Genomic DNA, 13,194 nt, shown 5'->3' with positions numbered 1-13,194 from the left:
TTTTATCAATTGTTGTGTAAGTTCTTACAGCACTAGGTTCTGCAACGTATTGATTACAAACTACTTCTGGTTCATTACTAGACTGGAGATCTGTATTATTAGTCAATGTTCCAGGTACAATTTGTGTTTGTTCATTTTCTACAGACTCAGGTTTCTCTGGTTCTAATTCTGTAGAATCTTCTACTGTATCACTAGATTTTGTTACGATATCAGTCTCAGTTTTATCTAAACCAAATGTTTGAGAAACATCCTAAAAGAATATTAAAAATTATAAAAGCGTTACACAAACCGATATTTTAAGCTTTTTCGAAGTATTACCTGTTCTTCCGTAGACGCTGATCGGCTGTCATTCTTTCCTTTACTGAATAATTTATGAGCTTTCGCTTTCAACTCTTTAGGATGAGGAGTATTTTGTCGTACAAATGGTGTCTGAAATAAATACAAATCTTTATGTATGTGCTATTTAAGAAGATAAGCGGTAAGGAAAGAAAGACACTTTTGTTTTTCTGACATTTCAACTTTAATACAATGAATTATACGAGTAACCTTTCCAACACATAAAATAACGCGACAATATTCTGAACTTAGATGTAATGTATCGAAAGAATTTAGGTTTTCTTGAATATCGTCTCACCTCCTTATCAGTTTCTGGAGGTTCGTCTGTAAATTTAACAGAGTGCGTTCGTGATGCTTCTTTTTCTTGCCATTCTTCATCCTCACTGCTACCTGCTTCACGTACTTCACCTTGGACAGCATTTCTCATACCAACTAGCATACCAAGTCTTCCCGAATCTAAATAAAACATTGTATTAGAAACAACATCCGTACATTTAAATAATCTATTATTATGTATACTTCAAATAATAATCCACCAACCATCAGGATGGATTTCTAATTGTGGCAGGAGGAAACATGTTAATACTTCTTGTCCAGTTTCTTCGTCGATATCTGTTTGGAAAATAAGCATTGGTTGTGCTTGATTTTCACTTAACCATACTGCCTTTAAGTTCAAATTGATCAAGGAATATGGCAAGTACTGTAATCTGAAAAAGCAAACATCGCTTATTAGTAATTCCTTGAAAGAAAATTTATAAACTGAAGAAAGTTAAAATTAGAATTACCTGTTGCCAGATACATCTAACACATGGAGGGCAGTACATTGCCCAACTTCAACTGGAAGATATTGCAATTTGTTATCTCTTAGAGATAGTACACCCAACTGTTTTAAATTCCCTAAAATAAATATAACAAATGCACTCAAATAAAATTACCAAAGATCTGAAAATTTAAGAATTTTGACAAACTCCTTTTACCAATCTCTGTAGGAAGCGATTGTAAACTATTTCTGTCTACGTTTAAATTATTTAAATTAAGAAGTTTTCCTATAGTCGAAGGCAGTTCGAAGAGAAAATTTTCCGTGAGAATTAATTCCTGAAGATTTTCACAACTGAAACAAACAAATACATTAGTTTTTGTTTCACTTCCTTTCAATTCAATGAATATTGAAAAGAAGAAAGATATTAATCTCACCTGCCTATATTTGGATTTAATGTAGAAAGCCTATTCTGATCAACTTTAAGAATGGTCAGTTTTTTAAGTTCTCCAAGTCCATCAGGCAATTTTTCGATAACATTCTGCGATAAGTGTAAGTCCGTTAAGGATTCTAAACCTCCGATCTCTTCCGGAAGATCTTCTAAACGATTCTCCGAGACATCTAAACACGCCAACGTTTTCAGTTGCCCAAGTTCAGGTGGTAAATGTTGCAGCTGATTATGATCCAACCACAATTCCTGCAATGCTGGTAATTTCCCTATGTGTGCTGGCTAAAATAAAACACATCATTTCATACAATGAAACTAAAATTTTCAATAATGCTTCTAATTATATTTTACCAGAACATCGATGTCATTGTCACCGAGATCCAACCGCTCTAATTTATAAAGTTTCGACAGCGATTCCGGCAAGGTTTTGAGCAAATTTTCTCTCAACTCCAACGACTGCAATGCCTCTAAACTGAAAATGAACGACCAGAACAACTAAGTACAAATTCAATTGCTCAGAGCGTCAAACTTAATTAAACAAAGTTCTTGGCATTACCTTCCGAAATCAGGTGGTAGATTCGTGAGGGACATATCGTTCAGTCCGAGAACAGTCAAGTTCCTTAGCTGCACAAAACCTGCTGGGAGCCTGATAAACAAATGTCTACCGTTACCGTACTTTCCTCTTTTCCAGTAAACTACTTTGTGAAATATACTTGCCTTGGAATTGGATTACTACTAAAGTCCGCCACCTGAAGTGCCCGTAAATTCTTGATGTTCTCAGGAATGTCTGGTATATCTGTAACAAAAAGATCAAACAACGTCTAATAAAATTGTCTAAGTGATATAACCAGAAATTTATACCGACACATCGCTATAACTTATTTATCGGGTACTTTATATTTTGTATAATTTACGACTCGATGATTGAAAAAGTATACAACATGTGTGAAAGACGTCGCAACTCACCCGCTAAAGGAACTAATTTCTGATGCATAAAAAAAATTCTAGAGATATTGGGATTTGTAGATATTGAAATATAAAATTATTAAAATTTAGTGGTGCAAAAGTATAAAAATAAATTTATGAGTTAATAGTAATAACAGTTAAAAAATTAATTGGTTCAATTAAAAATTTTTGAAAGTGGGATTTGAATTGCCGTGTCGTCATCAATGAACGTACTTCAGTTTCCCGATTCGCCGCGCATCGAGACGCGCTATTTCTCGCAGCTTACGTAAGTCTCGGTTATTTTTCTCCTGTTTGACAATTCCGACGCACGTGCAGATGCGACGAATTTTCACCGTCGGCAGAGAGGAGCACGTTAGGCTGTTTATCGGAAACACACGACTTATTAACCCGTCCTTTAATTGACGTCGGTACGCTGCACAACTGTGCCATCCTCGCGTATGGTTAATTAATTCGCACGGGAAATCAACACGTCCAATGACAAATTCTTTCGAGGAAAACGTAACTATCGGGCAATTCATGACCAAACACTGCTATTGCATAAGAATGCAGGATGCTGTTGTGGGATGAGATAATACCCAGCATTCCTGCGCTCCTTCTCACCGCCGAAGCCGAGGTATTTAATGAACCAAAGTGAAAAGCAAACGAGCGATTTCGAACGCGGAAGCTGCTCGTTATAGCGTACGCGGAATAACGTTTTATTCAACTGGACAGGAACGACTTTATTTTAATTAAAATACGCAAACGGATACGTTTTGAATAGAGATTGCTTTTAATTACAGTTTGCATAGTTAATCGTAATAAATGAAAAATTGTAACGAGCTAAAATACGTAAGGGCATAATACTGTCGGATTATGACGAATACACGACGAATAAACGTTATTATGAATCACGACGCGTTTATGCATTCTCGAGTTAAGAGATGAAACGCGGAGGGAAAGAAGGAGAGGAATGGGAAAACGAGTATCGCATAGCAAACGAAGCGATAGGCTTCACCGGCAAATTGAACCTTGAAAAACCGCTAGCCACTTTTAAAACAGTGGTTCGCAGTTTCAGACCGTTATACAAATACTTTCGTTCCTAACCGTATCTTTACGATATACTACAAATTAAGATTATCTAACCTATTTATTCTTATAATAGTAGAATTTAAATATTTAATATTTGAACGTCGTAACAGAGAATACTGTAAGTCTTAAACTAACTTGAGTGCTGTCAAAACATCGTGCTATCCGTGTTCCGCCATTCTTCGATTGTATTATATCGAGCCGTAGATCGAGAACGCCGTTACGCCTATAAAGATTTCTCGATTCTCGAAGCGTACATAGGTTTTTATTGTACTCTATGCTCGACGGTAGCCAGTTAGATTCCTATCTACCAAACGTCGACAAGAACGCCACAATCTCGTACTTTAAGAAACTCGAATTTTTCAACCGATAACGACCGCGAGAGACAGACGCACGTGTTTCGTGATGAATGCCCGCGTGTACGCACGCATACCGTAACACCGGTGCACGCAACAGAACGCAACGCCAACGACGTGGAGCAATTACAAACTAACCGTGATTCCGCCAGACGGAAGAGACAGACCCTTCGTTTCGCCGGATCTCTTTGTTCCGAAAAGGATGTTAATGATCGATGAACAAAGGTGTACGTCTGAGAACTTTAACAGCATGGTATCGACGCTACAAAAGACCGATTCGTGATATGCATGGCAGCCGGTGTCTCCGAACGTATCGAATAGCTATACGGTGGATGTTATCGATCGATAAACTTTCACGGGTCTGGGCTACAACACCGTGTCTCGAGGAAACGATACGCCATCTCATGGTTTTGTGGTTAAAATATCCGATCGAGCGATACGATTACTGGGCGTGCAAACACACCGACGTACGCGTATGCAAGTACGAACCTCGCGTGGGTATTTTTAATACGTTGCTCGGGTGCGAACGATTTCGAAAATTGTCTCGCGACCAACCGTGACGCGCGTCGAACAGACCCCGCCGCGGTTTTTTTAAAAGTGCGTTTACGTGCACGCGATGCATAATGATTGATCCCAAGTATATCAAGGTTGGTTATAAAAAAAGATATACGATGAAAGAATGCGTTACGCGAAGAGAACCGGGAATTTTTTTTAACGCGGTTTACGATTGTACAATGATAAACATTTGCGATATACAACATCTACACTTAACATATCGATTCGATAGATTACAACGATTAAATAATAGATAACGTGTATAATTCTTATCTGAACTATAGATCCAGATAATGGGGGCTACAGGTAGATCTAGGAATATTGATTTAGAGTACGAGTGTCTAGGAAGACAGAAATCTGCAGAGCTAGCGATATACAGGGATTTAGTACACGATCTGATGTAACATATGTACGTTTCGCTTTAATAGTACAGATAATACACGAAATACGAACATTGGAACGCTCCCACCTTCTCATCGAATATCTAAGCAATCAACAGTAAAATAATGCAAGGACGACGAGCGAACAATGGCGCCCTCTCTCGTAAACAATAAAAACGTTCGTAAAAGAATTACGCGCTTTATTTGCAAAATCGTTTCCTACCGCGCCTCCGGGATAATTTACCCGTATGACCCTGGTTACACCCTTCGTTTCTTTTTTTTGTTCCACGGAATTAGTCGATTTTCAGTGGTTACGGGAATCGCGGTCAATTACCACGCCTATGGACGACTGTGGTAACCTGTAATTAAGCAGCCGGTAAATAACACAAAACAGCTGCTACTGCTCTCCTCCGAACGCGTCCGTCACTGTAAACATTATAAATAGCGCGAAACATCCACCCTCGGCCTTTGCAATTTACCTTGGAAGAAGAGGAGGTGGTGGAGGCCGTGTAACACAGATGTGTGAGGGACGGACGGGTCTCGTTTGATACACGTGAACACACACGCACTAAGTTTAAGTAAATAGGATCCATTACCGTGGACGGAAAACACGAATCCATGTTTCTGTCTGATGTACGATATCGCTTTTCGTTTATCGCGATAAACTTATCGTTATTCGTACCATTTCGAAAACATAAGTGATTCACGATCAGTAAACAAAAATTGTTAAGAGATTTCATTCATTAACACGTATAATTGCCGAATAATTAATTTTCTATTTTAACATCAGTTTTTTTATAAGAATTATTTTTATCCGCGGAATCAGCACCTTCGCGTTCGCCTCGTTTGATTAACAGGACACGCAGTATAGACCCACCGGATCACCCGACGCAACACTGTTTATGATCATTCAGACTATACAGCCGCAGCGGAAAAAATCCAATCGGGTAAACAGCCTTTAAAGCCGAAGCTTTCGTGACGTGTAATTTTATGCCGCATAAATCGCAAGAGATATTCACTGCTGCGGTTTTCCGTCGCGGATACGCAACAGGGAACAGGGGTAATACACGGTGAGGTTAAAAGATTACAGTGCACGTACGTTTTTCTCTTTTCTTCTTACATAATATCCATGGTGCACGTTAAAGAATCGATCGACGCCCAGAAAAAATTTCCTGACTCTATGATTCGTCTATTTATTTTGTTTCTTATTGAAAGGTTTCTACGGAAGATAATGTACTATTTATACTGTGTTATTACTTTACTATACAATAGTTTCGAACTGTATCATTTAAACTTCATAGTATTTAATCAAATTTGTATGTATGTAATAAAATTTATAATGTATAAACTTTTCGCAATATTTCCCAATATTTTTGTACTAAATGGTAGTTTCTTTTTCTGTGCTTATAGGTTGTAAGAAGTATAATTTAAATTGCAGGTGCACTATGTAATTGACGAAAAAACCCGACCACGATTAAAGTAATTTTTTGTTCCTTTTTTCTCGTCGTACAGATTTATCGGATAACACCCATCGGAACCTTTATAAAATCCCTCGTAGGGAAAAAAAGGGAAAACCCGAGGGTAAGAGCGGCCCGTATGCATCCTGGATGCACGTGTGCATTTTACGTTGTTACATAATAAACCCACGACACGTGAACGCCCGACAAACTTATCGGTTAGAATATTTCTCCGAGAGGTAATTCATCTTTGCGAAGGTTAAAGACACCTACTCGACAACTTGTAATTAATTAATCCTCGGGAATTGCTTAATTTTCGAGTAATGTTAAGTATATTAAACTATCAGCGTAAACGGTAATGGTAACTCTCCTGCGGCGCCGACTCTATGGACTTTCCAACTACTAGAAGCGCATAATGCAAGAAAGTTCATGAGTCATGATAGTGTGCTTTCGTATATCACCATGAAGTAACGGTATTTTCAATAAAACTGCGTTTTTATTCAATCTTATACACGGTGATCGATCGATCGTTTAGTGTATAGAACGATTTAGAAGGAAAAACGCGTTGCAATAACGTAACGTGCAATTTTACTCGTATGAAAAAAGGGGAACAATTTCCTATGTTCAATAAGATCTTATTCCGGCGTGATACTCGTAAATCCGGAGACGGGTTGACAAATGGATCCACGAAAAAGAAAGTGAAGCTTGTTCGACGAAGCTTCTGAAAATATTATCGCTGCGTTCGGCGCTGTAAGTTGTAATTAACGATCACGTGCGGCGAGAAACATTATTTTCCTTGGCGTACTACGTGCCTGCTCGCAGGAAATTGCTCGGAAACCATAGATTTTCTTCGGTGGTAAAAATAATCGTCCCGCGGGAAGAAAAATTGTGCTACAACGAAATAAAAGTAAAATTCTTGCTCGCCGCATTCCGATTAGTCGTGCCTTCTTCGTTCGTTGCACCTACACGTGAGTGCAACGTCTTTCATTAATGGGGGATAGGTTTCCTGAACCCGAACCTGTTGCTATAAACTTATATTTCTTACACGCAACTAGTTTTCACTGTCAACCAGTCTTAACTATTAAAGATCTACTATCTGAGCGTGAAAATCATTCACGTTCGGACGAGGACTAACAGTGAACATTAATACGCGTTCTGAATGATACATTTATAATTTCCATCTTTAATGCATATTTTAACGTTTTCCTTTTTTCAGATAATGATGGTCATATTTCGAAACACGTCGATCGTTTATCAACCTGTGGTATTTGTACTAGAAAAACAAAACATGTGTATGCGTTGCTTATTCTACAATTTATATATTGCTATATCAATATATCGCTGTATCATAGTATATAGATTACTATAATCTAGATCTGGATTCCTCAGGTCTCAATATTCCTAAATCCCTAAATTAACTAGATGAATAAATTCGTGCAATTCTTATATATGTAGAGATCTATCCTATTATAACCAAATATCTTTAGCGGTTTAAATATCGTAGATTCGAAATTTCCTAGATATGAAAATTCTCTTAGATCAAAAATTCCCTAAATAAAAAACCCCTAGATACGGAAACTCCCTAGATCAAAAATTCTCTAGGCCGAACATTTCTTAGGCCAAAAATTCCCTAAGCCACAAATTCCCTAGATCAAAAATTCTCTGAGCTAAAAATTCCCTAGATCAAAAATCCCTCGATAAAAAATTCTCTAGGCTAAAAATTTCCTAGATCAAAAATTCTCTAGACCAAAAATTATTTAGATCGAAAATTCCCTAGATCCTAAATATCCCTAGGCCCCGAATTCGCTAGATCTTGTTAACCCCAGCGCAACATTCGATTCATAGCCGAATTTCCAAAGATTCAATATCCCTAGATCTCCAAATCCTTAAATTCCCATATTTTTGCATTTCAATATCCCTAGGTCCTTAAATCCCTATTTAACAAGAGTCGTAATGACGTACACCGTATCGTCAGAAACCATCAACGTTCCTTTTATATTTGTAACGGAGATCGTTTTGATTCAAGGGAAACAAGAAATGAAAAGGGCTTTTTCCATTTCGGAGATGTTGATTTTAGTATTCGTTATTCGATTTGTTTATACAGAGGAACCGAGTCGTGATCTGTTATCAGCGATGAAAAATTCTGCTCGTCGTGTTTCAAAGCGAAACCGGCGTCAGACAAATTAATCTTGAGATTAATATTCATGAAGGTAAATTATTGGACATTTCAAAGTTCATTTGAAAACGAAGGAAAAAAGCTGTGTCAGTAAGTTAAATTGGAGCATACGTTGAAAACTACTCGTAACCGATACGTTCGATAGATTAACGTTACGCGACTGGCTCATTTCATTCAATAAATTTCAAGAGGTGATTTATTTCCGAAACACTGTTGGGATTATGCCATTTTCCCGCAAGCGGCGTAACACTAGTTCGCATCGCGGTTATGAATTAAAATTCTGAATTAGAATTACAGCTAGAACAGGCAACCAACGAGCACAACGCACCTATTCCCATGCAATTTAATTGTTACTTTCTCCTGTTTTTTATAACGGTCAATGAACTGTCTCACTCGAGCGTATCGCATTAAATTGAAACAAGTGAAAACGGCGAAGTTTACGCGAAACTCATCGTCGCATTAGCATCGATAAAATCAACGTAAACACAATGATGTAACTGCACTTAATCACTGACGTCGCTTTCGTACATCCTGGGAAAACTCGCGGATTTAATTTAGAACCTCGTGATACAATTACCACTTGCATTTGGGACTTGTACACTCTCGAAGGTAGAAATAATTCCCACGCAAATTTTAAAAACGTAACAGCTGATTACGCCAACTATTTGAATATTTATTCAGGTTGCCAGTAGTGATAACGTTATCGTGACACCGATCAGTCTGACGCTTGCAAGTTGATTAAAGCTCTATCGTTTAGGAAAATTTGATCCAATATTCTTTATGAATCGTCGCTAATAATATCGATCACGAATATTCAACTCTACCCTGTTGCATACGTATAACTATTTCATAGTTTCACAACAGGCAAAAATATTAGCCTAAATTGACCAACGGAGTTTACGAAATTATCTCAAAAGATGCTACGATAATTCCATCAACGTTTTAATTCAATTTCAGACCTAAATTCTCCAAAGGCTTTCGACATGAGACAGGCTATCTCCATTGTCAGTTTCCATACAATTGTCTGCGAAACTCGTACACGAGAACGACTTTTGATAGTCGTTAACAAGGTCGGCCGCAAAGTTGCATACACAATTTATAACAAGTCTTGTGAATATACCAGAGGGATGAAAGTTAGTTTGTTCCAGTAATCGTCTCGTCGCACTGTAACTTCGTTACGCTGATTTATCGAATCGCGGTAGTTTGTCGTGCACAGGATGCACCGCTAGTTGTGGATCAACTGTCTCCAATTAGAATCAACAATTGCAACAGCATCAATCCGTCACTGAAACTATCTCCAAAACTTTCAACCATGATCCAAAATCGAAAAATAGACTAGAATAAATAAAAGATAAGTATACTTCCGGATCCTCCACATTCACCCATAGATCTCAACACTTTAAATTCAATGCGAATCCTTTGTCTTTCTTTGTTTAACGAATGATCCGAACTGTTTTATAGAATCAACGTTTCACGCGTGACGTAAAAACCTGACTCGATATCGACGGGGGAGTTTTTGATGAAATCCAACGGTGGACCAGCTTCGTTTTGTAGTTTATTCCGTTGGTAACACCAGCTGCACGTCCATGCACCGCGTCGGTATTTATACGTGTCGAATAAAAACGATTCGCAGTATATCTGGGCCAATGATTGATATTTCTGCGTCGCTTTCGAGAGAACAGAGGACAAAAGTGTCCCACTTTTCGTGCCACCCTAGACAGGGGCTCGTGTACACGTTCGATCGAGCCGCTTTTGTTCGCAGTAAGGATCCATCGAAAGGGCTGTGTGTTGTGTTACGTAGAGACGCGAAAAGGCGAAAATAAACGAGAAAATAGAGAGTGACCACACCTTACATGACCGTGGACTTAACGAGACCGTGAAATTGCGATCGTTCATTGTACAGGTAGTCCACGTGGGATAGCGAGACGATGGAGAGCAATTTAATTAAGAAATTAACACTCTAATTTTCTTCAGACGTATCTGGAGGAGGTTTAAACTTCGGTAATTTTGGTATCAAGAAAGGAGAAGTAGAAAGGAGCTGTTTGTTCGTAGACAGTGGCGAAAGAAACGCACAAAAAGTCCCGGCACGTTTCTATAACTGAAAACGTCCGGGAAGCCAGCACATGTACGCGTTTCGCGTAACCTAATTGTAGCGCCTTATTGAGTTTCCATCGACGGCGACTTGGTATGCGCACCGATGTCCTCGCCTTATAATACGTTGACCATCGACCAACGAACGCTGCAAGCTCATTTTCCAGGCCAAGTAATCAGTCTAATTAAGTTTTTCGAAAATCTTTTCATTATTCCAAATCTTCGATTAGTCATTTCACCTTGCAGAGTACTCAATCATTTCTGTAAGAGTACTCAAAATATTGCAAAGTGATCGGAAGGATTTCGATATGAAAAATTTATGAAACCCTAACGTTCGAGTCTGGAAACGATCGACAAATACCTTCGATATCCCGGTTCGATCTCCTCGAGAATGCTCGACAGTGCTCGACCTAAAAATAATCGTTTCAGGTGCCCAAAGGTTTAGCACGGATCTCAGAGGGCCGCAAACAACACTCGATGGTATCGCGATTCGAAATTTCCAGGTACCTGCACACACCTGGGTAACACGTGAAGGAAAGCCGTTCGAGAGAAGTGTGCGTCGTCTGAATTAAAATCAATGAGCCAACGTGGAACGTTCAAACATTCCTCGAGTGACTCACCCGGACTGATATTTTCCCTCTTTTTCCATTTCGACGACAAGTATTTTTCTTCGTTTCTTGTCGCATCGTGGCCACCTTTGATAAAATAACACACCTCGATAAAACTCGAGAGCCAGCTTTCACGATGTAACGAGGTTGTAACAACAATTACGTTCAACTCGACGCAATGCGCGTAATAACTTCGTCAGGACTGAAATATGCTCGAATCACTAGGAGACATACGGCCCTGGGAATGTTTCGCAATTTATGTACCCACGATGCGTAAAACGTTTACGTGCCAACCAACCGGTCATGGTACGTCGAATTATCGACGAAAATATTGCTGAAACTCAAAGCGATATACAGTCGAGTAGCATCGTTTGCATCCCAAATGGGTTGGCTAAGAACTTTTCTCTTTTTCTCGAATTCTGCTTTGATACGAGATAAAATATTACATACTGGTCAAAATATACATGAGAAAAATTGCATCGAATGGTATAGGACGCATTCATAGTGTATTACACCCTTAGATGCTCAAATACGCTTAAGTATCCTTAGACATCTCTAAGTAGATCTTAGGCCACTAAATATTATGAAATTCAACATTCCTACAGGGCGTCCCACAATTTGTGTAGGTCCCTGAAATGAGGGGTAGCTGACATGATTTTGAATAAGATTTCCCTTTGCAAGAATGGGGTTTGAAGCTTTGTGTTTGAATTATTAAGGAAAAACACGGACCAATCAGAGCGCGAGGATTACGCATGCGCGGACATGAGGACGGCAGTTTCGTATAAGGCGTAGTTATCCAACGCGGGGTAATCCAACGCGTAATAATCCTACGCTTAGTAATCTAATGCGTAGTAATCCGACGCGTACTAATACAACGTGTGGATATCCAACGCGTAGTAATCTAGCGCGTGCATATTCTACGCGTAGTAATTCAACGCGTAATAATGCAACGTGTGGTAATTCTTAGCGTAGGAATCTAATGTGTGGTAATCTAACGCGCAGTAATCCAGCATGTGGATATCAAACGAGCAGTAATCCAGCATGTGGATATCCAACGCGTAGTAATCCAACGCGTAGTAATCCAACGTGTAGTAATCCTACGCGTAGTAATTCAATGCGTAGTAATCCAACGCGTAGTAATCCAACGCGTAGTAATCCAACGCGTAGTAATCCTACGCGTAGTAATCCAACGCGTAGTAATCCAACGCGTAGTAATCTAGCGCGTGCATATTCTACGCGTAGTAATCCAACGCGTAATAATGCAACGTGTGGTAATTCTTAGCGTAGGAATCTAATGTGTGGTAATCTAACGCGCAGTAATCCAGCATGTGGATATCCAACGCGCAGTAATCCAGCATGTGGATATCCAACGCGTAGTAATCCAACGCGCGAATGTTCGACGTGTATTAGTCCACCGCGTAATAATACTCTTTTCCTTAATAATTCAAAAACGAAGCGTTCAACCCCATTCTTGCAGAGGGAAAATCTTATTCGGAATCACGTCAGCTACCCCTCATTTCAGGGACCTACACTAATTGTGAGACACCCTATATATCTCTAAATATACGCAGACCTCCTATCGCTAGAATCTTACATTCTAATATATTCTTAAATGTTATAATCTCATAGTAAGATGACAAAATTAATATTCCTGGAAGAAAATCTCCGTTATTACTGGAACACATCAAACCCGTATCAGACCGTTATCTTCCCCTAATGATATCGCTGCATTTTTTCCATCGCCGATAAGTTCGATCAACACGATGATTTGGGTACATTCGCATCATCGAATCATCGCACACACGCAAGGTCTATAGAATTAATGGCAAAGATAGGCATGTAGGCACACGTCTAGGTCGGACAGAAATTTATGGTATCGATTATCATAGGAATGCAATTTATTACACAAATTAAATTCTCCGCAGCATAGATAGAGACCACTTGTGTAAGTAACTTGTGAAGCACGATTTTACGGGAGGAATTAATTGGAGTGAAATAT

The 13,194-nt window shown here is 38.9% G+C and overlaps 1 protein-coding gene across 3 annotated transcripts in view; it reads right to left on the bottom strand.

Annotated features, from left to right (window-relative positions):
- The window catches only part of scrib (scribble planar cell polarity protein), a 41,718-nt gene that overhangs the window by 16,723 nt on the left and 11,801 nt on the right, over nucleotides 1-13,194 (bottom strand). For 2 of the 3 annotated variants that reach the window (XM_012286685.2, XM_012286686.2), the window contains exons 3-12: nucleotides 2,259-2,337; nucleotides 2,098-2,187; nucleotides 1,893-2,013; nucleotides 1,531-1,823; nucleotides 1,314-1,447; nucleotides 1,122-1,233; nucleotides 877-1,043; nucleotides 635-792; nucleotides 319-429; nucleotides 29-250 (exon numbers count right to left, since the gene is read on the bottom strand). In XM_012286685.2, coding sequence (XP_012142075.1) covers nucleotides 29-250; nucleotides 319-429; nucleotides 635-792; nucleotides 877-1,043; nucleotides 1,122-1,233; nucleotides 1,314-1,447; nucleotides 1,531-1,823; nucleotides 1,893-2,013; nucleotides 2,098-2,187; nucleotides 2,259-2,337 — 1,487 coding nt within the window. Of the gene's footprint in view, nucleotides 1-28; nucleotides 251-318; nucleotides 430-634; nucleotides 793-876; nucleotides 1,044-1,121; nucleotides 1,234-1,313; nucleotides 1,448-1,530; nucleotides 1,824-1,892; nucleotides 2,014-2,097; nucleotides 2,188-2,258; nucleotides 2,338-3,710; nucleotides 3,946-13,194 lie in introns of those variants that run through there. The other variant, XM_076533631.1, reaches the window with a different exon arrangement.

This window comes from Megachile rotundata, chromosome 7, assembly GCF_050947335.1.
Source record: "Megachile rotundata isolate GNS110a chromosome 7, iyMegRotu1, whole genome shotgun sequence".
NCBI lineage: Eukaryota > Metazoa > Arthropoda > Insecta > Hymenoptera > Megachilidae > Megachile > Megachile rotundata.
This window is presented reverse-complemented; position numbering and strand designations above follow the sequence as displayed.